Below are 23,409 nucleotides of genomic sequence, written 5' to 3' on the forward strand. Positions count from 1 at the left end.
AAGATATCATCTATCTATAGACGCCAGAGTACCAGGATGTGGAATTCATTGCAATACACACGATTCAAGGTGTGTGTCTCAGGATATACATCTACAGGATTTTACTGTTTTTAATGGACAAGATGGACAAACACACTATCACTTGTGTGGATTTTTTTTTACATGTTTTTAAATTTTATTGGTTTAAACATTTGATTGGTTCAGATATAAGTGGATATAATACATACCTGTTTTTTTTTATATATATATTAGTCCCTGATACATCTCTTGATGAATGAGTGCCTGTTAATATATCTACACAATTACTAACCCAGTCACAGACTGAGGGGCAGTGTGACAACAGTGCACCTAAATCTATAAGTCAGAACGGGAGAGCCACTATACCTATTACAAATCATATAGTACATTACAAGCTCTTTCTAAGGCTACATGCAAATGAACGTTGTTTGTTTCCGTGTCCGTTCCGTTTTGTTTGCGGTTAGGATGCGGACCCATTCATTTCAATGGGTCTGCAAAAAACGCGGACAGCACACCATGTGCTGTCCGCATCAGTATGTCCATTCCGTTGCCCCGCAACAAAAATAGTGCATGTCCTATTTTTTTCTAGTTTGCGGACAAGTATAGGCATTATTACAATGGAACGTCATCCTTTTTTTGGCGGATCCGCAATTTGCGGACCGCAAAACACATACGGTCGTGTGCATGTAGCCTAACAACGCTAGAACCTGTCCTGTAACTCGCATGGATCCAGAGATCTCCCCATTAATCTGCTAGAGTTATATCAAGCTGACAGCTTAAGGGGAGTGTACTTTCTCAGGGGGCGTGTCTCAGCTCTCCCTATCACAGCTCAGGAGGCAATTTAAGGATGAAACTGAGCATGTGCGGCCTTCTCAGTGAGCAGGTCAAAGAAATAAGAAAGAAAAATAAACAGCAGGTGGCGCTACACAGATACATTTAATTGAATAACTCAGTGGCTATACTAAATGTTTGATGGTTTGAAAACTGTAGAAAATGTTTCATGGGACAACCCCTTTAAATACATTGAGGCCGGGTTAAATAGCTGGTTCCTAATTAAGGAGGGTGACGGGGCACTATTCAGCCCTATTACTGTTTGTCTGCAGTGGAGTCTGCTTAAAGATATGCCCTAATTGTGGCTCAATGTAGCAACACTGGAACCTATTCCAAAGACTCTCTATATAACCCTGCTCTTAATGAAGCATCTGATCCTACGTGTTTCACCAGGGAGATAACCTGGCTCATCAGGAGGTTGGGCAGCATGTTCACATATGCAGGGAAAAACAGGCAGTAGCAAGTTGCCTGCTTGACTACCAGACTTTTGTAGCACTAGTTCCACCCCCAGAGGGGGCTCATCCTGTTCAGGGTCCTATCATCAAGCGGTAGGTGTGAGTTTACCTCTGCTGTGCCACCCATTGACCGCTCACTGTGGGAGTTGATTTCAGTAGCCAGGGAGACTGTGTTCAGCGTCCTTCTCCCTGTATCTGTGTTATAGTAGTTATTATACTTCTATTATGTGCTCTCAGTACTGAATGTGCGTTGTGAAGCAGGGAGTGCTTTAATACTTGATCAGGCATATTAATGCCCTCATTTCTTGATCTAGTATAAAGTGCAGAATTATGATAATACACATCCATATAGCATATGGAGGGAAGGATGAAAAGAGGGGAACAATGGAAAAGTTCAATAACTGGAGTATGTACAGTTGGAGGAGTTTTGGTTTCTGCCAATCTAGATACTTCTTAGATAAAGCATTTGAAGCTCAAATTTTAATTCAAACCATAGAGAGTCACTGATTTCATTTTTTTAAATCCACTGGCATTCCACTTGAAGGATCCTTTGATCCCAGTCACGGCTTCTCTTTTTTTCTGAGACTAGACATATCCCCTGGAATGAGATTGCGCCAATGTACACATTATGTATTGTGCTGTCTAGAAATTGGCATATCTCTCGTTAGTGATGTTGTTTGCATGTTCACAAATCCAGCACCTGAATTTGTGTTTCGTTTTACCCACAAAGTCTAGAGGGCATGTACATTTTGCTAGATATATTTCTCCTGTGGATTTTTATTGCAGTTATTGAAGTCACATATCTCATGTGTTTTCTCCTTCCAACAAGACAGTGACCCTAAACACCCACCAAGACAACACAGGAGTGACTTAGGGACAACTCTGTGAATGTCCTTGAGTGGCCCAACCAGAGCTCTGAATTAAACCCAATCGAATATCTCTGGAGACAACTGTAAATCTCTGTCCACCATCTGCAGAGAAGAATGGCAGAAAATCCACAAATCCAGGTGTGCAAACCTTGTAGCATCATACCCAAGAAGACTGGAGGCTGTAATCGCTGCCAAAGGTTCTTCAACTCAGTACTGAGTAAAGGGTCTGAATAACTATGTCAATGCAATATTTCCATTTTTCCTTTTCAATAAATTAGCAAAGATCCCAAACATTCTGTTTTCACTTTCTCACTATGTATTGAGTGAGGAATGATGGGGAATTTGTTACTGAAATAAACCTTTTAAGTACAGTGTAAATACCTTTGACTTCGAGACTGTCTTCAGCTAACTAGGAAATACTGCGCTTAACTGAGCGCTTCTGCCTCCTTGTCTCAGCAAGCGGTGGGGTCTCAACACCATCTATCACGTTAAATGAACTTTCACACAACAAACTTTGAGACTTCCAATAAAGGCCTGCAAGGATATCCTTATATCTGTGCCAAACCTGTACATTTCTAAGTGCTAGTCAATGTTTGAACATTTTCGCCAACACACAAACATGGCTAGTTTTGGGTTACTCTAGCCGGAACACATAAATCATAGGGACAGAACAGAAATCATCCTTCACGCTTATCTAGCAATAACAAACTGTACTCAATGCTAATAAACACAAATAAATACATCTCTCAGAATAACCAGGCCAATAGCTGTGTCCATATTGCATATGAACTCTACAGTGAGCAGTCCTCCTATCCGACCACGCATCGGCACTTCATGCTCTCATATAGTGAATATGGGCTCTGTCACCTCCATAGTGGTCACTGATAGAAAGATTCAGGAGATGCAATAAGCAGCTCACAGTCCTCATGTTCTGACTCCACTGCGTCTGAGAGATTGAAGTTCTCATTATGATGATCCTGTTCAGAAGATTTTTTTTTTTTTTGTTCAATATGAGAATAGCACCTTGGGTAAAGATTTGGAGACAATCTGAAGTACAACAACATTGGTCTATTAAGAAGGTATTTCTCCTGTCATTATGGCTGCAAGAGCGAAGATCATACATGGTTAGAAGTTATTTTAGGTAGATGCATTTTGCAGACAAGGTTTAGGCTTTGCCACATTTCACCAGTTTTTCTTGAACCATAAAAATCTTTGCATCTCATCAGAAGGTATTACCTATGTAGATGTGTTATTTCAGGCTCTAAGGAACTTGATCTAAGTCAGTTTCTCCTGTATGTTACCGATACTCCTACCAGGAAAGGATGTATACTGCATATTACCCATGCAATATGTGAATAAGTGTAAAAACAAAAAAAGCAAAAAACAAATGTCTAGAGTATCAATAGTTATATAATACCTCACCTGCTTGCCTCAAAGGGGACTTTTGTTTATGTCTTATCAATACTTATTCCCCTTAATCCGTTCAGAGAGTACTCAATAGTCACATCTCTGTTTCAGGACAATGCATATAACCTACAGTTCAGAGCCCTCCTTTGGCTTCTTTACAATTCCTAGCACCTTTATGGAAATGGCTATTATGATGCCATCAGCTATCTACAATTCATTGATGTGGCATTAGTCTAAGATGACTACCAGTATCACTGCCATCTACTAGCTAATTAAGTGTATAGTCATTCTGCCATGAATGAGCATGGCCATTTCTCTTCATCCACAGATGACTGGCAAAGAGCTACATTAGAAGATCTCCAGCAATGTATCCTGAGAGCCTGGCATCAAAATCCTTTCTTCATGTTCTGAGCAATTATTCCTTAGCAGACCTTTTTGATGGCTGAGGGAGAAGAACTTTGGAAAAGGAAGAAGTTCATTACAAAAGCAATTTCAAGAAACCATCTCCTATACATCCTTCTGCCAGATCTCAAGAGGTGAAACCAGCACTGATTGATCATTCCGTTGGCTTCGCTGGGCCATGTTACCACTACAGTTATGCCTCTCTAGAGGAGAATTTTGGATATTTTCTCAGTATCAAGTCCAACTTTTACAGAAGAGTTATTATCTTCCTTAGGTCTACAAGCTTCAGTTGGTAACTTGGAAATTAGGAAAGTAAGCACTGAGAAATAAAGTGTAATATGATGCTAACACTCTGCGTTAGAAGAACTGCTGCAAATAAGATCTATTTGTGTCTTTAAAGGGAATCTGTCACCTAGATACTCAATATTAAAGCAAACTTATATCCGTACAGCACTTCTTTCCATACGTTTTTCTTTTTCCTTGGAGCTCACTTTATATCTTCATAAAATCCACTTTTATTCTTATGCTAATGAGGCATTATGGTGCCCAGAGGGGCGTTATTTTCTTGGAACCTATGGAAAGAAGGTCTGAATTTCTATGAGGACACACGTTTGCTTTAATATTGATTATCCAGGTGACAGATTCCCTTTAAGAATCTTTTTACCCTTCTGTTTATGGTCTAGTGATACTTCTATTCCTGTAGTAAAGCTTCCAGAAGGAATGAAAAAGTCATCTAAAAGTTCACGTCTGGTATAATGGCGATAGATTGTATACCCTCAAATCAGTAACTCATCCCCAGATTCCTTAAAGGGGTTCTCCGGGAATGTGGGAAGAAAATGGAAATACTTAATACTCTTTTTACCCTATAGAGATGCGGACATGCACGACTAGATCGCCGCTAGCATGTCCGCAATATACCGGTCCCATAGCTCTGTGTGGTTTTATTGAGTGTAAAAAATGATTATATATATATATATATATATATATATATATATATATATATATATATCTCAACCTGGTAAGGAGCCCAAGGGGCTGTACTAACCGTTCTGAAGCCCAGCCACACACCCCTGTGAAGGAGCCCAGCACTGCCTGCATCCTCCGAATCTCATCCTTGCTCACAAAGTCAGATCGCCGCAATTTCGCGATGTGCAAGCTCGCGCATGCGCAGTGCCGGCATAGTGTTCCTTCCCTGTGCTAAGCCAGCCTCAGGGAAGGAACTGCGCATGAGCGAGCTCGCGCACCGCGAGATTACGGCGATCTGACTTTGTGAGCAAGGAGGAGATTCCTGGATACAGGCGGGGCTGGGCTCCTTCACAGGGGGGCGGGGCTGGGCTCCAGAACAGTTAGTACAGCCCCTTGGGCTCCTTACCAAGCTTATTTACATATATATATATAAAAAAAAATTACACTCAATAAAACCACTCAGAGATATGGGACAGGTATATTGCAGACATGCTAGCAGCGATCTAGCCATGCATGTCCAAATCTCTATAGGGTAAAAAGAGGTGACAGAATCCCTTTAAATATTGCTTTATTATAACTAAATTACCAAATACCTTTCGTTAGTTATAATACCTTGTTTTGTCTAGGGAGGAATCATTAGGAGAAATAAAATGTCCGCCTTCCTATTAGTACACACAAAACCTGTCCTAATCACACAGGAGGACACATTACTTCACAACACTGAGCTAAAGAGCTGCCTCAGCCTCCTTTCTGCTCTGCTTGTCAGGGATTACGATCCTGAATACAGTTTAATATGATCTTCAGCTGAATCTCTGTAGGAATGGAGGTCATGAAGAGACATGAAGTACAGCAAGGACATACAGAATAGACTGTGGTGATGTGGAGCTGTGGTAATGGAGACTGCATACAAGTGCTGCTGGTTGGCCTCATTCGCACCTCTTCTCTGTACTTCATGTCTCCTCATGAACTCCATTCCTACAGAGATTCAGCTGAAGATCATATTAAACTGTATTCAGGATCATACTCCCTGATTAGAAGAGCAGAGAGGAGGATGAGGCAACTCTTTACCTCAGTGTTGTGAAGTAACTTGTCCTGCTGTGTGATTAGGACAGGTGTTGTGTATTTTAGGATGGTGGCCATTTTATTTCCCGATGATTGCTCCCCAGACAAATCGAGCCACTATTACTAATGAAAGGTATTTAGCAATGTATTTAAAATAAAGTATTTAAATATTTTCATTTTCTTAATTCCCAGAGAACCCCTTTAAAGTGGATTAGAAACTTTAGACCAGATGACACCTTATCTTCCTTCCTGGCATAATGTTTCATGGTCTTGCGCTCAGTGATACTATTGGTCCTTTCTATAGAAGACATTAATAGGAAAGCATGTCTACCTGCTCTTTTCCCTATCCGCCAGATAATCTTTGGAAAGAGTTTTCATTTTTGGGATGTCAAGAGACCAACAGTTCTATTGCGCGGAAGAAGCGAACCTGTCCTTCTGTTCCAGAAAGGGCCCACACTACATGCTCTATGTAAATGCTTCTAAGTTCTAGTCCTGTTCTGAAAGATTAACCCTTCTTTTGCGATTAACATACCGCTCTGTGCCATCTGATGACAGAGGAAAGAGAATATTTGTTTTACCTGTAATTTTGCTTTCCTCGAGCCCGAAGTCACAGATATATACCCACCATTAGAGAAGGGTTCATATAGTGCCAGCATTCAATTATGCAAATTCTTAATTTATTATTCTAGGTAGGTTGGTCCTAGGGTGGAGACTGGGGACAGAAAATCCCACTCTGTGCTGCCTTCGGACTCGAGAAAAGCAAAATTACAGGCAAGGCAAATTTTCTCTATTTTAAGGCATTGGAAATATAAGTTAGCTAGGACGTTGTAAGTCATCATATCTCAGTGAAAAGTGTATTTTAAAAATGTTTATTGCATAAACAAAAAAATAATAAAAAATCATTGCTCAGGATAAATTGTACAAATCCTCATGTAAATTAAAGTAATTTTGTGCACTAAATCCTCCACATTTTCCAGTGCAACCAAAAACAAACCCATGGATACATAAGACCCCAGTTATTTATCGTAAATATTCCTGATAGCAAAACAGTATTACTTTGAAACTGTTGGCACAGTACACTCATAGAAAGTTATGGCTGCCTGGTGGTTGCTCCTCAGTGGCGCTTTCTAAAGCCTAGAAAGACAGGAAAGAAGTGAAATTAAATTAGCGATAAACAGTTATATTTTTTAAACTCAATATTCATAGAAAACTATTTTAGAATCTTTATCTGTTGTTGATTTTGGCAGCATTATTCTGCTAAAAATTTTAAAAAAATTGCCTCTGTATCAGGCAGAACAAATGATTTGATATCTTAGATAGGTAATCCATTGTAAACCTGCTGCTCATGTGTGGGGATAATATCAGTAGCACATTCCTCATGATAATAGTAGGTGTAAAATTGGGGTGACAGCTGTATTGTTCTCGATAGGCCTAGATAAAAATGCCCCCAGAATCGTAACGTGTCATGTCCTGTGTCACTCAACAACCATAGAATATTCACATATAGTCTGGTAAGAATGTGAAACATTTTTTGATGGTAGTGCCCCATTAGGAAGCACTGAGTTTATGCCTGTAAACAGACCACGCAAATGCCTAAAAATACATAGAAAAAACTATAGAAGTACAAACCTTTCTTCTTTTTCCCTTTCTTGGAGCCTCTCTTCAACTTCTTGGCAGAAGGCAGGAAGTCCTACATAAAAAAGATTTAAAAAAATAAAATAAAATGAACAGGCCAAGTAATAGCTTTCACATACACAACTTCAGTAGATATGCATAACACAGACTGCCCCTCAAGATTCACTACAGGGCATTTTGACCACATTTATTTTGGGCACTGTACTTTCAGATAACTTTTCATAAATCCATAGTACAGGTGAATATAAGAAAATTAGTAATATATTGTATCATAGAAAAACGCTTTTTTTTAGAGTTACCAGCTGCCCCATCTCCTTTTCTAAACGAAATGTCTCTCTGGGCAAAAGTTACCAAGTTAAAACCAAGACAGGCTTCCTGATCACTGAAGAATTATGTTGCATCATCCTACAGAATTTTTTTGGAGGGCAGCGGAGAAAGGAAGAAGTGCTGAGAAACAGAGACAACACAACCATGCCTCAAGCAGCTGATCATAAGTGGCATATTTCACACCAAGTGCTTTCTTCACATCAATGCTGCTGAGTACTTCTCTATAATGTCCTATATGGTGCTTCTGAATTGAGTGAGATTTAAGCAGTAAAATCTGTCAACATGTGTATTCTATGGGCAGACATCATTACAGCTAGTCTCCACCTACAAGCTTAGAGACAGCTAAAAATTAGAGATGCACCATGCGAAGGAGAAAACTCCCAGATACAAGTCATATAATAGTCAGATATAGTACTATCAATCATGTATGGACAATGGACAGCTAATTTTGAAAAGTTATTTGAAAGTGTAGGTGTTTTTCAAACCCCGATCTGCAAGTTCATGCTGAAATGCTTAAATAATTTGTATGAACAATCCCATGTTAGGATGCATGAAGGATGATCTAAACTGAATGTTATGCCGAGCTTAAGATGTCCAATACACAGTCCTGCTCTCACCTCTGTTCTCGCTTCTCCTCCTGTTAGAGCACTAATATCTGCGAAGTGTGTGAGTGAATTGAGCTGTGATGTCATGGCAAGCGATCTCTTCTTACGGGCCTTTTCCTTTCGAGTCAAATTTAATCGCACCATCATAGACTCTTCATAGTTTACCCTTTAAGAAAGACAGAAACAGAAAATCAGAATTTCATATAGAAAATCAAGCACAGTGGGTAACTGCTGTCCAAGACTGACCAAGGTAACAGCAGCAACATGAAAGCTACTCACCGATGATCATCTTCTTTCTGATGCTGCATCATGTGATAAGCTCTTCCTTCTCGGATTTCTTCAGGAGCATCTGTATACTGTTCTTTTAACTCACGGATGACCGAGCTGCTCAAAGCTCGTTTCTTAGCCCGCTCTAAAATTCTGCGTTCTTTCTCTTCTTCAGTGTCATCTGTGAGAAGATTTAAACTCAGAGCAACAAAAACTACCCCAACACTAGGGATACATGTAAGTCCCACATTATACCACTTACCATAGTGTACTGGTGCAAGTTTAGGAGGTATGTATTTCCTGGTCTGGCTGCGAGACTTCTTTCCTACACCACTCTCATCTTTGTCACTACCCGAATCCTCCTTGTCAGACTCCAACTGTAAAATTGAGAGAAAAACATATTAGATAAGGATACAGTAACTGGATTACAGAAAAAAATGCATTAAATGTGCAAAATATTTCCACAACTTCACTTTATAGTCTTACCTTACTCAATAAGTTCTGAGGATTGGGTCTGAAACGCAGTGGATCATTCTCAGCAAGACTTCCAGTCATAGCAGCTCTTACCAGCTTATCTATTTGATATTTAAGCTTTTGCTCTATGGGACGCATTTTTTCCAAAACCTGAGAAGTGCACAAAACTTTGAAGGTACCAACATTAAAAAGACTTTTCAACAGTTAAAAATAGGACAGCCTTGTTCCATTTACTAAGCTATGAAAGAACTTGCCAGAAGATGCTTGAAATGTATAAATACATTTTATAGAACAACCATTATTGGCACACTATATGCAAGCATGTTTTTGTATTACAAAAATAAAGCACTCACGAAATATGGTGCATTTAACCATCTGAGCCTGAAGACCCCTTTTTGAACCTCATGTAGACTGAAGACCAATTTTGTACCCTACCTCACGTAGACCAAAAACCCTTTTGTACCCTACTTCACATAAAGAAAATACCCTTTTATACCTATACCTCATGTACACTGAAGACCCTTTTGTACCCACAACTCATTTGGAGTGAAGTCCCATTTTGTACCCCACCTCCTGTAGACGGAAGACCCTTTTGTATTCTACCTCATGTAGACTAAATAACTTGTTTTGTACCACACCTCCTGTAGATTGAAGACGCTTCTGTATCCTGCCTCATGTAGACTGAAGACCCTTCTCTATCCTGCCTCATGCAGACTGAAGACCCATATGTACCCTACCTCATGTAGACTGAATACCCTTTTTGCACCCTACCTCAAGCAGGATGAAGTCCCTTTTGTACCCTACCTCAAGTAGGCTGAGTAAATAACTACTGGCATACATTTATAACACAGCTGTCAGTTACACAACTGCTCTCTACACAGTAAATGGCTTGTTACACCTCTCAAGGATACGTTTACATGGCAGAATGCAATGTATTTAAGCATCTAAAACACTCATAATATGCACCAAAATAGGTTTAAAAAAATTCTTGAAAACTTTGTTTTCTATTGAAAATGTGCGATGTTGGTCAATCAGCACATATTTTTACACTGCTTTTTCGAACTGGCATGTCACTTCTTGAAGCATTGTAGGCAGTGTTTTTTCCCCATTAGTTAATGGGAGGGCATAATATACTCTCCTAATACACTGGTGTGCTATGTAGAGTGTATTTTGCAGCCTTTTACGTGGACGATTTTGAAAAAGTTCAGCTAGTGTATTACGCTGGGAGAGCTTGCCCTAAAGGTGAAGCATTATGATTGAGCGTCTACTTACTGTGCGGTTCTCAACCAGTCTCATGATGGCTGGATTTTCCGTCAATGACTTCCCAGAAACTTTTTCTAAGATGATGTGGGCAAGATCCTGCATATACAGCATAAGCAGCTGATCCTTCAGCTCTAGGAAGCTAAGACCCTATAAGAAACGGCTAGAGATTCAGTCACAATGTACTAGACACACACACTTTGTTGGATAGACACTTCTCATTACATTTTTCTAATAATAAGACTGTGAAACAGAAATCAAGCAATTCACTATCTTTCCCCCGTTATAGTTTTAAATTTTCAGGTTTACTCAACCATCCATGTCAAAACTTATTCCCCTCCAAGTCCAAATTAGGGGGTTGGGCTGACTTACAATCCAATATTTAAGCTTTTGTGACCCACACCTGCTTTGGTTCGAAAGGTAAAAAAAAAAAAAAAATAAAATAAAATTCGGTTTCCAGAGATTTCCTCATGACAGCACCACAGGAGGTTGTTCCTCTTTGACCTTCTTGGGACAGGAAACAGAGGTTAAAAAGGTCCCTCCCACATCCACCCACCAGTGTGTTTCCAGATTACTACACCGATTCATTAAAATCAGAAAATCTTATATGCAATATTTACATAGTAGTTAGTAAGGAAGGGAATTTACGGGTGCTGTCATGAGGGAATCTCTGGAAACCGAATTACCGTTAAGTCTAATTCCTATTTTCCAGCTCATCCCTCAGGAGACATACCAAATTATAATTTAGGGGGGGACCAAGTCTAAAGACAACATATCTCAGATATTTATCATTAGATAAAAATACCATTCCATAGGATCAGGAATAAACCCGAGACAGAAACTTTTTATTCGGCCAGAAAACGAAATCTTGATGACAGAATTTGTGAACCCAGTCGTAACTCTGAAATGTCTCTTTATCTGCATCCTTGATCAACGGTCCTACCTCTGTTTATAAACTAAAATATTTAATTAAAAGGAAGAATAATCGTCTTATTAGACATCGGCCATAAAAGGGATGCCCTTTACCTGTAAGCCTATGTGGTAAGTATTGTGTAAAAGCGACTCGTTCTAAAACCAGATAAAATATTGTAACATCATATATAACCACTGCACCGAGTAAAAGTTTACTGTAGACCCCCATTGCAGTTCATTCCCAAGAGCTTAATCGTTAAAAAATGATAAACAGCTAACTCCGGAAAGTCTACAAGGTATATGTAAGAAAACCGAGCCAAGCTGACAGCACTGGCACACGGCAGCATGGACATCAACGATGAGGTAATTAAACTGTACCGTTAACTTCCTACTGGTCCAGAACAAGCTTGAGATCCCGAACCAGGAGGTGTTGGTATGAACTCAAGGGAGAAGAAAGGAGAAAGAATCCACCCAACTAAACCAGGCCAAACGAGAACCCAGCTGCCCGCATAACTTCAAGGTCAGAGGCAGTCTTAAGGGTTTCACAAGATCTTTACATGGCACTAGCCAGAAGACACAGGGACCGAGGAGTGGCAAATGGTTACAGGACCTGTACAGCGTACATAGCCGCAGCTTATATGTGCGAGCATGGCAGAAAGTGTGAATGTGGACAGAGGAATGCACAGTCTATATTGCCGTTTTGTAGCTCCCTGGGTTGGCGTGCAGTGAGGGAAGTCTCCTTCCCGGAGGCGACAGAGGTGCCCTTGAGGTTATGGGTATTAGGTGCAATGAACGCAGGGTCCCTAATGTTCATGACATCAGCACCATTAGATGCAAATAGATAGAGAACAGTTTAGTTGGGCATAAGTTGACATTTAGTCAAATCACTTGTCCTGAGGTAGATATACCAATTTATTGCCGTATAAGGGACAGCTGTAATCGATACAAGAAGAATTCCCAGCCAGGATTATGCTGCCTCCCATTATAACAGGTCTGGGTAGGATCTTTACAAAATTTCAGTGCTCTGGTCACATTAATGTTCCTTTAACTTCAGGCTGACCCATACTACCTCCAGGTGTAGAGTATACTTTACCCGTACACATATATGTCTAGTACTCCTTGAATTACATACAATTTCTATTAATATTGTCCACATTGTCCCTGGTGGAATGTGGCTCCAATACAGCTTTGCGCTAAACTGTATATCGTAAATAGGCACTGTAGGCTACTCCTGTCACACTGGGTCCTTACCTGAGGTTTTCGCCTTAGGACCCCTTTAGCTTTAACTTAACTTCCTGCCTATCTTGTTACTTTTATGTGTCCTGACACCAGTAGGAGGCAAGTGTCGGCAGGCCCGGCACCGAAGCCACGAGGCGGCACGTTTCCAGGCACCGAAGGCACGAGGCGGCACGCCAGCCACAGTGTAAATTTTTCCTAGATAAGGAATCAAGTCAGACATACTTTAAGCCAGGTTGCTAGCCTGAGAGATTTAAGTCTGCGACCTTGTCAATTAAATGCAACCTGAAAACTTTAACTCCACATTCAGTCCTCATTAAAGAAACAGGTGATGCTACTATTATCTGAGCTCCCATTTAGAGCCACACACAGATTCTCAATTAAAGTAATTAGAACTGTTAAGGCAATCCAGCTGGTTAAACACATGCATGGTTTACTTACCTGACAAATAGTTTGCATGGTTTACTTACCAGTCTTAGAGTATGTGCTGCCAAAGCAAGCACCAATATTGTCATGCAGCATCTGTCAACACTTGCATATGGAGCATTGGTAAGGAGACAAGGCCCCATCCAGCTACCGTCTGTTTTAGGCGCACTGAGGCGCGATCCTGCTGAACTCCATTAAGGAACAATAGATCTAAGCTCCATAACCACCAGCTACATTACCCACTAGTCAGGGTTAGGAGCAAGCCAGAGGGACCCACATAAAGGGTTTATTGGCACGGCCACTTTATAGGGTAGGAAGGATGAGGATAAACCCACCGATCGAACCTAGGCCATCAGAGAACCCACCTATAGGCTCAGATTCCGCCAGGTGGGTTCCGGGCTGCTAAGGGACCTCTTCTCCGAGGTGTTAGCAGGGCTATTCGAGGTCTGGAAGGAGAGGCCGGACACCCCCCGATCCTAATCCCAGCCTTAGGCCCTAAGGCTGGGTTCAGACCTGAGCGTATTCGATATGCGCTTTTTACAGGCGTTTTTATCGGGCGTTTGTATCAGGCGGTTTTAATGGGCGGAAACAAGCAAACGCCCATTTAGGCGCGTTCCCGCTGAAGTCTATGGGCGGGAACGCGCGACAATACGCCCTAAAGAAGCTCCTGTACTTCTTGAGGCGTAGGACGTTTTACAGCGCGTTCGTACGCGCTGTAAAACGCTCAGGTGAGAACCATGCCCATAGGGAAACATTGGTTTTTGCCTGTTGAGCGTTTTACAGTGAGTAGGAACGCGCTGTAAAAAGCTCCGGTCTGAACCCAGCCTTAAGATTCTTGTAGAATCTCTTCAACCCTAGAGCAGGGAACCTCTCTGCGTCTATCCCCTGTAGGGTCAGGAAAAACTCTGGTGGGTGGTGGTGGTAGGGACCTTTTAACCTCTCTGTTTCCTGTCCCAAGTAGGTCAAAGGGGAACAACCTCCTGTGGTGATGTCATGAGGGATGAGCTGGAAAAAAACATTTATGAATGCACTGTAATGAGGGAGTATTCTGGTACTGCCATGGTCGTAATGTCCTGTAGAATAAAGTTAAGATGCTATTTATACTGCACAGTTTAAAGATTCTTCCGGGACCCAGCAATCCATTCTTAACCCCTTCTATCCCAGGCCAGTTTTCACCTTCCTGCCCAAGCCATTTTTTTGCAAATCTGACGTGACATTGGTACATTTGAGTTGATATATTTCACCTTTATTTATAAAATAAAAATCCCAAATTTACCAAAATTTTCTAAATTAGAATTTCTCTACTTTTAAAGGGGTTCTGCAGTTCTTCTTAACTGATGATCTATCCTCTGGATAGATCATCAGCATCTAATCGGCAGTGGTACGACTCTTGGGACCCCCGCCGTTCAGCCATCCTGTAGCGCCACGGTCTTCTCTGAGTTTCCCTCAGGCCCAGTGACGTTGTGACTAGTATCACTGGCCTGGGAGGGGCTAAACCCCATTCAAGTGAAACAGCTGATTGGAGGGGGTGGTGAATTGCTGTAGGGGCACATGGCAGGACTCAGAAGGGAAGGAGCGCCACATGGCTTTTTATGTAAAACTTTTTTTTTTAACTTCTTTTTTGTCCCACTGTGGGGCTTCAACTTTTGGGGGTCTGATCCCCTCTGCAATGCATTACAATACATGTGTATTTAATGCATTGGCTGTCAGTGTATTACCATTGTAACACACTGACAGCTTTCTTGCCTATGAGATCAAGGGGGCTGGGTTACACAGGATTCCGTAGAAGGTAGCCACGATGCCTACAGCAGGCATCGGGCTGCCTTTCCAGCCATCGAGTCCCCGTCACTGCAGGGTGGGGACCCGATGAGGACAGGGAGGGAGTCCCCTCCACTAACCACGTACATGCCACGGTCAGCGATGACCGCGGCATAGCAAAGATTAAAGCGCTAGCATAGTGTATTCCTGCATCCACTTTATCAGAGCGCCGTACCTATACAGCGCTGGGGCTTAAATCACATCCCGCAGCGCCGTACATGTACGTTAACCGATCAAGAGAACGGGGTCCCGTTTCCCCTACAGGCCCCTTGCTGCTCCTTAAAATTACTGGAGCGGCTGGTCACACATGTGCACGGCTGCTTTATTCATTTCTAGGGGAGTTCCAAAGATAGCTGAGTACGGTGCTTAGCAATCTCTGGACCTCCCACAGAAATGAATAGAGCACCCGTTCTTGTGATCATGGAGGTTCCAGTGGTAGGACCCCCACTGATCTGGTAGTTATTCCCTATCCTGTGGATAGGAGATAACTTGTACCTACCTGAATACCCCTTTCAGTGTTTCCTGCATTTTTTGAGCCATGCATATAACCATGGAAACTAGCACTTTTGAGATCAGAAGGTACAATGCTACTAGGGATCTCATGATAGGTTTTCCCCTCACCTTTTCTGTTGGGTAGACCCCATTGCGGATCTTCTCAGTTAGGTTCTGTACATGTGCTGTGACCGCTGTTACCTGGCAAGGCAAACAAAGTGTCAAAACACAGTAATAGAATTCACTGAAGAATTAACCTTCTTTAACATTAGGGAATCACAGACAAGACATGCATCTGTTGACCTTGTATATTCACACATCAGTGGTTTTCCACGGACCATAGGTCAGGGATGACACCAGGGAAGCACATCCTATTTTTGGTCGTGAGTGAAGATCTCTCATGTACATTATAGTCTATGGGCCATGAAAATCATGGAGAAAACAAGGATGCCATGCGCGCTTGGTCCATAGTTTTCACTGACCACTGGTAGAATAAACCCTGGAAATTGATTTTCAGCCTAGCAGTGAGTGGATTAAGGATGCCACAAGGGCAAAAAACTGACAAACGGACCAAACATGGATACTTCACGGACGAACCACTGACCACCTTGTCAAGGATGTCACCACAGACATGGACATGTAAAAGAGGCCTTAGAGCACCACCTCACCTACCTGTTCTTGTATTGTACTAAGCAACGCCGTAACTGCTGATAGATCTTCAGATATTATACCCTACAGCAATAAAAAAAAAGGATATCAATTAATACATTTAAAATGTCGACAGCCCCTCTTCCCAGATTTTTTTTTGTATTTTTTTTTAAATATACCCATTATACCTTATACCTATTTAGAGGATGTCATTAATTTCAGATTGTTGGATGTCAGAATCCCGGCACCCCCGCCGATCAGCTGTATGAAGGGGCCATGGCACTAGAGCTGCGTCCTCTTCAGGGTTTGCCTGCTTCGGTGGACGTTGCAGTGCTGCAGTGTGATTACAGCTTCTTCTCCCGTTCACATGAATGGGACACACTGCAGCACTACAACGTACACCGGAGCAGGCAAACCCTGAAGAGGACGCAGTTCTCACACTAGTGCCATGGCCTCTTCATACAGCTGATCGGTTGTGGGGCCCAAGAGTTAGATCTCCACTAATCATATACTGATGACCTATCTTGAGAATAGGTCATCAATATCAAGAAACCAGAATACCACTTTAATTTTGACAATTCTGGAATCACTTAAATTGGCAAATCTACTCTAATACATTTTTTACTGTACTGAAGACGGCTGAAGTCAATGTGACAATATGCACTGACAGATGCAATACGAGGGGATCCTCAATTTCCAACACCCAAAGTTAAATGTGTTTTTCAGGAGTACAATACTGATGACCTATCCTCAGGATAGATCGACAATATCTGATGGGCGAGGATCCGACTCCTGGCACCCCCACCGAACAGCTGTTTGACAAAAAAAATGCTGTTAGACAAAAAAAAAAAAAAAACTTGCCTGTTTTTTCAATTTTCTACTGACTTTTAGCTAATATCTGGAGCCTTCTACCGCAAAAGATACATGTGCCAAAAAAAAGCACTAAAGCTGCAAACTCAACATGGGTGTTTTCTGCACAGTCCGTAAAAATAGGAAACTTTTTTCCTGTGTCAGTGGAAAAAAAAAAATATAGATGTGTGTGATTTTTTTGAGGCTGGTGGTACATGACTAGATTATTTTGGTGGTAATTATTTTACAGCTCACAGTAAATGCTGGTAATGAGGTCTAATCAGTATATTGAGCTATAGATCACTGATAAACCTTTATCATTCATTATGGTTTTCCAATTTGTCCGGTAAAAATTTTTGGCTGCCCGTGATTTTGCAATCCAGAAAAAAGAAAAATTCTGATTGCTAACCTTGCTGCAACATGTCCTGCTTTTCTTTTCACTGTAGCCAGGCATTTGCTTTAAGTTAAAAAAAGTATAAATAAATAAATATATACACTGCTCAAAAAAATAAAGGGAACACAAAAATAACACATCCTAGATCTGAATTAATTAAATATTCTTCTGAAATACTTTGTTCTTTACATAGTTGAATGTGCTGACAACAAAATCACACAAAAGAAAAAAATGGAAATCTAATTTTTTAACCTATGGAGGTCTGGATTTGGAATCACCCTCAAAATTAAAGTGGAAAAACACACTACAGGCTGATCCAACTTTGATGTAATGTCCTTAAAACAAGTCAAAATGAGGCTCAGTAGTGTGTGTGGCCTCTACGTGCCTGTATGACCTCCCTACAACGCCTGTGCATGCTCCTGATGAGGTGGCGGACGGTCTCCTGAGGGATCTCCTCCCAGACCTGGACTAAAGCATCTGCCAACTCCTGGACAGTCTGTGGTGCAACGTGACGTTGGTGGATAGAGCGAGACGTGATGTCCCAGATGTGCTCAATTGGATTCAAGTCCGGGGAACGGGCGGGCCAGTCCATAGCATCAATGCCTTCGTCTTGCAGGAAGTGCTGACACACTCCAGCCACATGAGGTCTAGCATTGTCTTGCATTAGGAGTAACCCAGGGCCAACCGCACCAGCATATGGTCTCACAAGGGGTCTGAGGATCTCATCTCGGTACCTAATGGCAGTCAGGCTACCTCTGGCGAGCACATGGAGGGCTGTGCGGCCCTCCAAAGAAATGCCACCCCACACCATTACTGACCCAATGCCAAACCGGTCATGCTGGAGGATGTTGCAGGCAGCAGAACGTTCTCCACGGCGTCTCAAGACTCTGTCACGTCTGTCACATGTGCTCAGTGTGAACCTGCTTTCATCTGTGAAGAGCACAGGGCGCCAGTGGCGAATTTGCCAATCTTGGTGTTTTCTGGCAAATGCCAAACGTCCTGCACGGTGTTGGGCTGTAAGCACAACCCCCACCTGTGGACGTCGGGCCCTCATATCACCCTCATGGAGTCTGTTTCTGACCGTTTGAGCAGACACATGCACATTTGTGGCCTGCTGGAGATCATTTTGCAGGCCTCTGGCAGTGCTCCTCCTGTTCCTCCTTGCACAAAGGCGGAGGTAGCGGTCCTGCTGCTGGGTTGTTGCCCTCCTACGGCCTCCTCCACATCTCCTGATGTACTGGCCTGTCTCCTGGTAGCACCTCAATGCTCTGGACACTACGCTGACAGACACAGCAAACCTTCTTGCCACAGCTCGCATTGATGTGCCATCCTGGATAAGCTGCACTACCTGAGCCACTTGTGTGGGTTGTAGACTCCGTCTCATGCTACCACTAGAGTGAAAGCACCACCAGCATTCAAAAGTGACCAAAACATCAGCCAGGAAGCATAGGAACTGAGAAGTGGTCAGGTCACCACCTGCAGAACCACTCCTTTATTGGGGGTGTCTTGCTAATTGCCTATAATTTCCACCTGTTGTCTATCCCATTTGCACAACAGCATGTGAAATTGATTGTCACTCAGTGTTGCTTCCTAAGTGGACAGTTTGATTTCACAGAAGTGTGATTGACTTGGAGTTACATTGTGTTGTTTAAGTGTTCCCTTTATTTTTTTGAGCAGTGTATATATATTAGTGTTGGTCCAACACCAAAGTGCTCGAGTACAACACATCGGGATGCTGGGGTGCTCTACCGAGCACCCGTGTATAATGGAAGTCAATGGGAGAACCCAAGCATTAAACCAGGCACCCCCTGCTCTGAAGAGGGGAGTGTGCCTGGTTCATAGGAAAAATGACAGAAATTGATGGAAACACCACCGAAATGGTTCGGGAACAGCATGGGGAGGATGTCTGGATGCATCTTGGACTCACAGGTCGCTGCTGGGAAAGATGTTGTCCGAGTAGTACGCCACTTTTACAGACTGACAATAATACGCACAAAACCGAAGAAGAAAAATCGATTTTAGAGGAAACATTGTTAGGAAACATTCCTTTCTGTATATTTACTTGTATGTAAAGTGCAAGTGCTGCCAAAAATTACAAGGAAGAGGCACTCCGATACAACCTGTATATCACATAAAAGAGGGCCTCATTCACATTGTGGTACAATTGTTTCAGGTAGTGGGACTCCTACACTCATAAAGCCTATGCACTAAGTGAAAGGGCTGCCAAAAATTACAAGGAAGCGGCACTCCAATACACCCTTTGTTACACATAAAGGAGGGCATCATACACAGCCTTGAAAAATTGTGATTGATGGCCTGCTGGTGACCCTCAAAAACATTAGAAGCGAGAGCCTGCTGCCCATCTGACAATCTAAAAAAATTATGACCGAGGGCCTGCTGCCAAGCTGACCATCTAAAAAATTATGGCCGAGGGCCTACTGCCAAGCTGACCATCTAAAAAATTATGGCCGAGGGCCTACTGCCAAGCTGACCATCTAAAAAATTATGGCCGAGGGCCTACTGCCAAGCTGACCATCTAAAAAATTATGGCCGAGGGCCTACTGCCAAGCTGACCATCTAAAAAATTATGGCCGAGGGCCTGCTGCCAAGCTGACCATCTAAAAAAAATTTGTGGATGCGCTTATCAGTTATTATGCCCCCAGCAGCACTAAATACCCACTCTGACAAAACGCTGGCGGCAGGGCAGGCAAGCACCTCCAAGGCGTGGAGCACCAGTTCGTGCTATCTAGGGCTGCAGCTAACGATTATTTGAATAATCAATTAGTTGTCGATAATTTCATCGAAATATCGGGAAAAAACACCAAAATGACCAAAAAAGGGGTTTATATGATTTTACTTGAAAAAATTATGTTCAAAGGCCATATTAAAACAAATTATGGATGGCACTGTTATGGGGGATCTGTGGGTGGCACTGCTATGGGGAGGGGGATCTGTGGGTGGCACTGTTATGGGAGGGGGATCTGTGGGTGGCACTGTTATGGGGAGGGGGATCTGTGCACTGTTATGGAGGGGATTTGTGGATGGCACTGTTATGGGGAGGGGAGCTGTGGGTGGCACTGTTATGGGGAGGGGGATCTGTGGATGACACTATATAGCATCTTATGCTATATGTGTCATCCACAGATCTCCCCCATAACAGTGCCATCCACAAATCCCCTCCCCATAACAGTGCACAGATCCCCCTCCCCATAACAGTGAAGCTAGGTATCGTGGATGAGTGTGTTTCTTGTGCTCTAGCAGCAGGCACAGTTTCACTGCACCCAGGGCCACGGCCTCTGCGTGCACCATCAGCAGCACGGCCACTTCCCCATCCCTTACTGCTCCATGTGATCACGTGATCCATGCGTGTGGGGCGCCCTGACGTCACTCTGGAGCACCCGGGGAGCCGCACGGACGGTAAGTATACTGCTCCCCGCTACACTTTACCATGGCTGTCAGGACTTTAGCGTCCTGGCAGCCATTGTAACCACTCTGAAAAAGCTAAACGTTGGATCCGGCAATGCGCCGAAACGACGTTTAGCTTAAGGCCGGATCCGGATCAATGCCTTTCAATGGGCATTAATTCCGGATCTGGCCTTGCGGCAAGTGTTCAGGATTTTTGGCCGGACCAAAAAGCGCAGCATCCTGAGGTATTTTCGCGGCCAAAAAACGTTCCGGTCCGGAACTGAAGACATCCTGAACGGATTTCTCTCCATTCAGAATGCATGGGGATAATCCTGATCAGGATTCTTCCGGCATAGAGCCCCGACGACGGAACTCTATGCCGGAAGAAAAGAACGCAGGTGTGAAAGAGCCCTAAACCATTCCTATTTGACTCCCTACACTGTCTGTTCCTTCTGCTGCAGCCCTCCCTAAGACTGGGGTGAACATATATAGCACCCGATGACGCGTTTCAGCCAGCCAATCACTGCAATGCCAGTAGCCGACATAACTACTCGAGCACACGCGGTATTCGGGTGAACATCACGATGCTCGAGTAAAATTTGTGTTCGGCCGGGCATGCTCGCCCAGCACTAATATATATAATATACATACACACACATACTGGTGTCATTCCGTATGGCATTTTTTGGGATAAAAAAAACATAAAATTCGTCATTTTTTCACAAGTTTCCATCCGACCTGCTTTCAGTAAAATAAAAAGAGCACCAGAAGAAACCACGCTCTAACCATGAAGGGGCTGCTGAGCGGACTACCCGTCACCTATGAAGTGTGGCAGTCGGCAGAGCTGGCCTAGACGCACTTCACTCTAACTAATGTACACGCTGCTCACCTGCACGGCAGCCATGTCTCCACATTCCAGTCCTCCGTACAGTAAGTCACATGGCGAGTTTGGGATCGAGGCCTGCAATGTCACGTGACCCTGTGCCGTCAAAAGGTCCTTACGGTGCATGGAGTTTAGGCACTATGCGCCGTAAGGACCTTGTGACGCTAAAGGGTCACGTGACATTGCAGGCCTCGAACCCAAACTTACCGTGCGACTCCCCGTAAACATCATAATTGGGATTAGTTATTATTCTTTTTTATATCACTTATTATTATTACCAAAGCGCATGCGATGTAGCTATTACCCCGCTGCTACATCCCGCCTCGGCTGCTTTAAACCCACGTGACTGTGACATGTCACGTGGCTCTGTGACGTCAGAACATCCTTTACTGTGCGCGGAGTTTAGACACAACCGTAAAAACCCCAGGTGCTAATAAATAGTAGAAGAGCAGACAGAACAGTGGGGCTTTATAATATAAAGCGGGTGTGTAATGGTCACATTCACGTGGTGCTGAGTACAGCATACCTAGCGGGTGTGGATGCCCCTTTCTTTTTCCTCAGACGTGTTACTTGGGCGCCCTCTGCTGGGCAATACTATGTAATTATTGCAAGCCAAAATGTGGGTTGGTAAAAGGGCTCCTGCAGCATACGGCCATTGCCGTATTTGCGGATACCAGCCGTGTGTGTTCCGCTTTTTACAGAACATAATACAACAGTCCTATCCTTCTTCGCAAAACTGACAAGAATAGGACATGTTCTGGTTTTTTTTCGGGGCTGCGGAAGGGCTATACGGATGTGGACAGCATGCAGTGTGCTGTCAGCATCTTTCACGGCCCCATTGAAATGAATGGGCTTGTATCTGACCCGCACTAAAACCACGGTTGTGTGGATGAGCCCTAAAATGAAGATCTCGATCTTTTTCCCCAAATTTAAGGACGATTTTTGCTATCCATGGTAAAGAGATACAAAAAAAACATTTTTTAACATGGCGACACTACATTCACAGCCACTCGCTAACCCCTTCCGGATGCTGCAGGTTTTGGAAATTATGCTTTCACTTTTTACTGTTTTCCAAGGGCTTTAACCCCTTAATTTTTTGTCTCTCCCTTCTCATAGTTTATTTATTTTATGCACTTATATAGCGCTACTATATTCCACAGCACTTTACAGACATTAGCATCCACTTATATAGCGCTACTATATTCCACAGCACTTTACAGACATTAGCATCCACTTATATAGCGCTACTATATTCCACAGCACTTTACAGACATTAGCATCCACTTATATAGCGCTACTATATTCTGCAGCACTTTACAGACATTAGCATCCACTTATATAGCGCTACTATATTCCACAGTGCTTTACAGACATTAGCATCCACTTATATAGCGCTACTATATTCCACAGCGCTTTACAGACATTAGCATCCACTTATATAGCGCTACTATATTCCACAGCGCTTTACAGACATTAGCATCCACTTATATAGCGCTACTATATTCCACAGCGCTTTACAGACATTAGCATCCACTTATATAGCGCTACTATATTCCACAGCGCTTTACAGACATTAGCATCCACTTATATAGCGCTACTATATTCCACAGCACTTTACAGACATTAGCATCCACTTATATAGCGCTACTATATTCCACAGCACTTTACAGACATTAGCATCCACTTATATAGCGCTACTATATTCCACAGCACTTTACAGACATTAACATCCACTTATATAGCGCTACTATATTCTGCAGCACTTTAC

The 23,409-nt window shown here is 42.8% G+C and overlaps 1 protein-coding gene across 1 annotated transcript; it reads right to left on the reverse strand.

The window, feature by feature from the left end:
* Positions 1–6,863: 6,863 nt before the first annotated feature.
* Positions 6,864–21,757, reverse strand: NGDN (neuroguidin). The gene is made up of 10 exons (XM_040416889.1): positions 21,648–21,757; positions 16,135–16,194; positions 15,592–15,663; positions 10,591–10,728; positions 9,331–9,468; positions 9,107–9,221; positions 8,857–9,025; positions 8,590–8,743; positions 7,640–7,700; positions 6,864–7,144 (listed from the first exon to the last, which is right to left on the reverse strand). Exons 1-10 carry the CDS (start codon positions 21,660–21,662, stop codon positions 7,125–7,127), a joined length of 942 nt encoding a protein of 313 aa, XP_040272823.1. The 5' UTR covers positions 21,663–21,757; the 3' UTR covers positions 6,864–7,124.
* Positions 21,758–23,409: the final 1,652 nt, after the last annotated feature.

Source organism: Bufo bufo, chromosome 2 (assembly GCF_905171765.1).
Source record: "Bufo bufo chromosome 2, aBufBuf1.1, whole genome shotgun sequence".
Lineage (NCBI taxonomy): Eukaryota > Metazoa > Chordata > Amphibia > Anura > Bufonidae > Bufo > Bufo bufo.

Excerpts from the sequence above, each read along its gene's own strand:
- NGDN (XM_040416889.1), bottom strand. Across the intron at positions 10,729-15,591 it reads GGGTCTACCCAACAGAAAAG|GGTCTTAGCTTCCTAGAGCT; the intron begins GTGAGGGGAAAA and ends CGTTTCTTATAG. Across the intron at positions 9,026-9,106 it reads ACTTGCACCAGTACACTATG|ATGACACTGAAGAAGAGAAA; the intron begins GTAAGTGGTATA and ends ATCTTCTCACAG.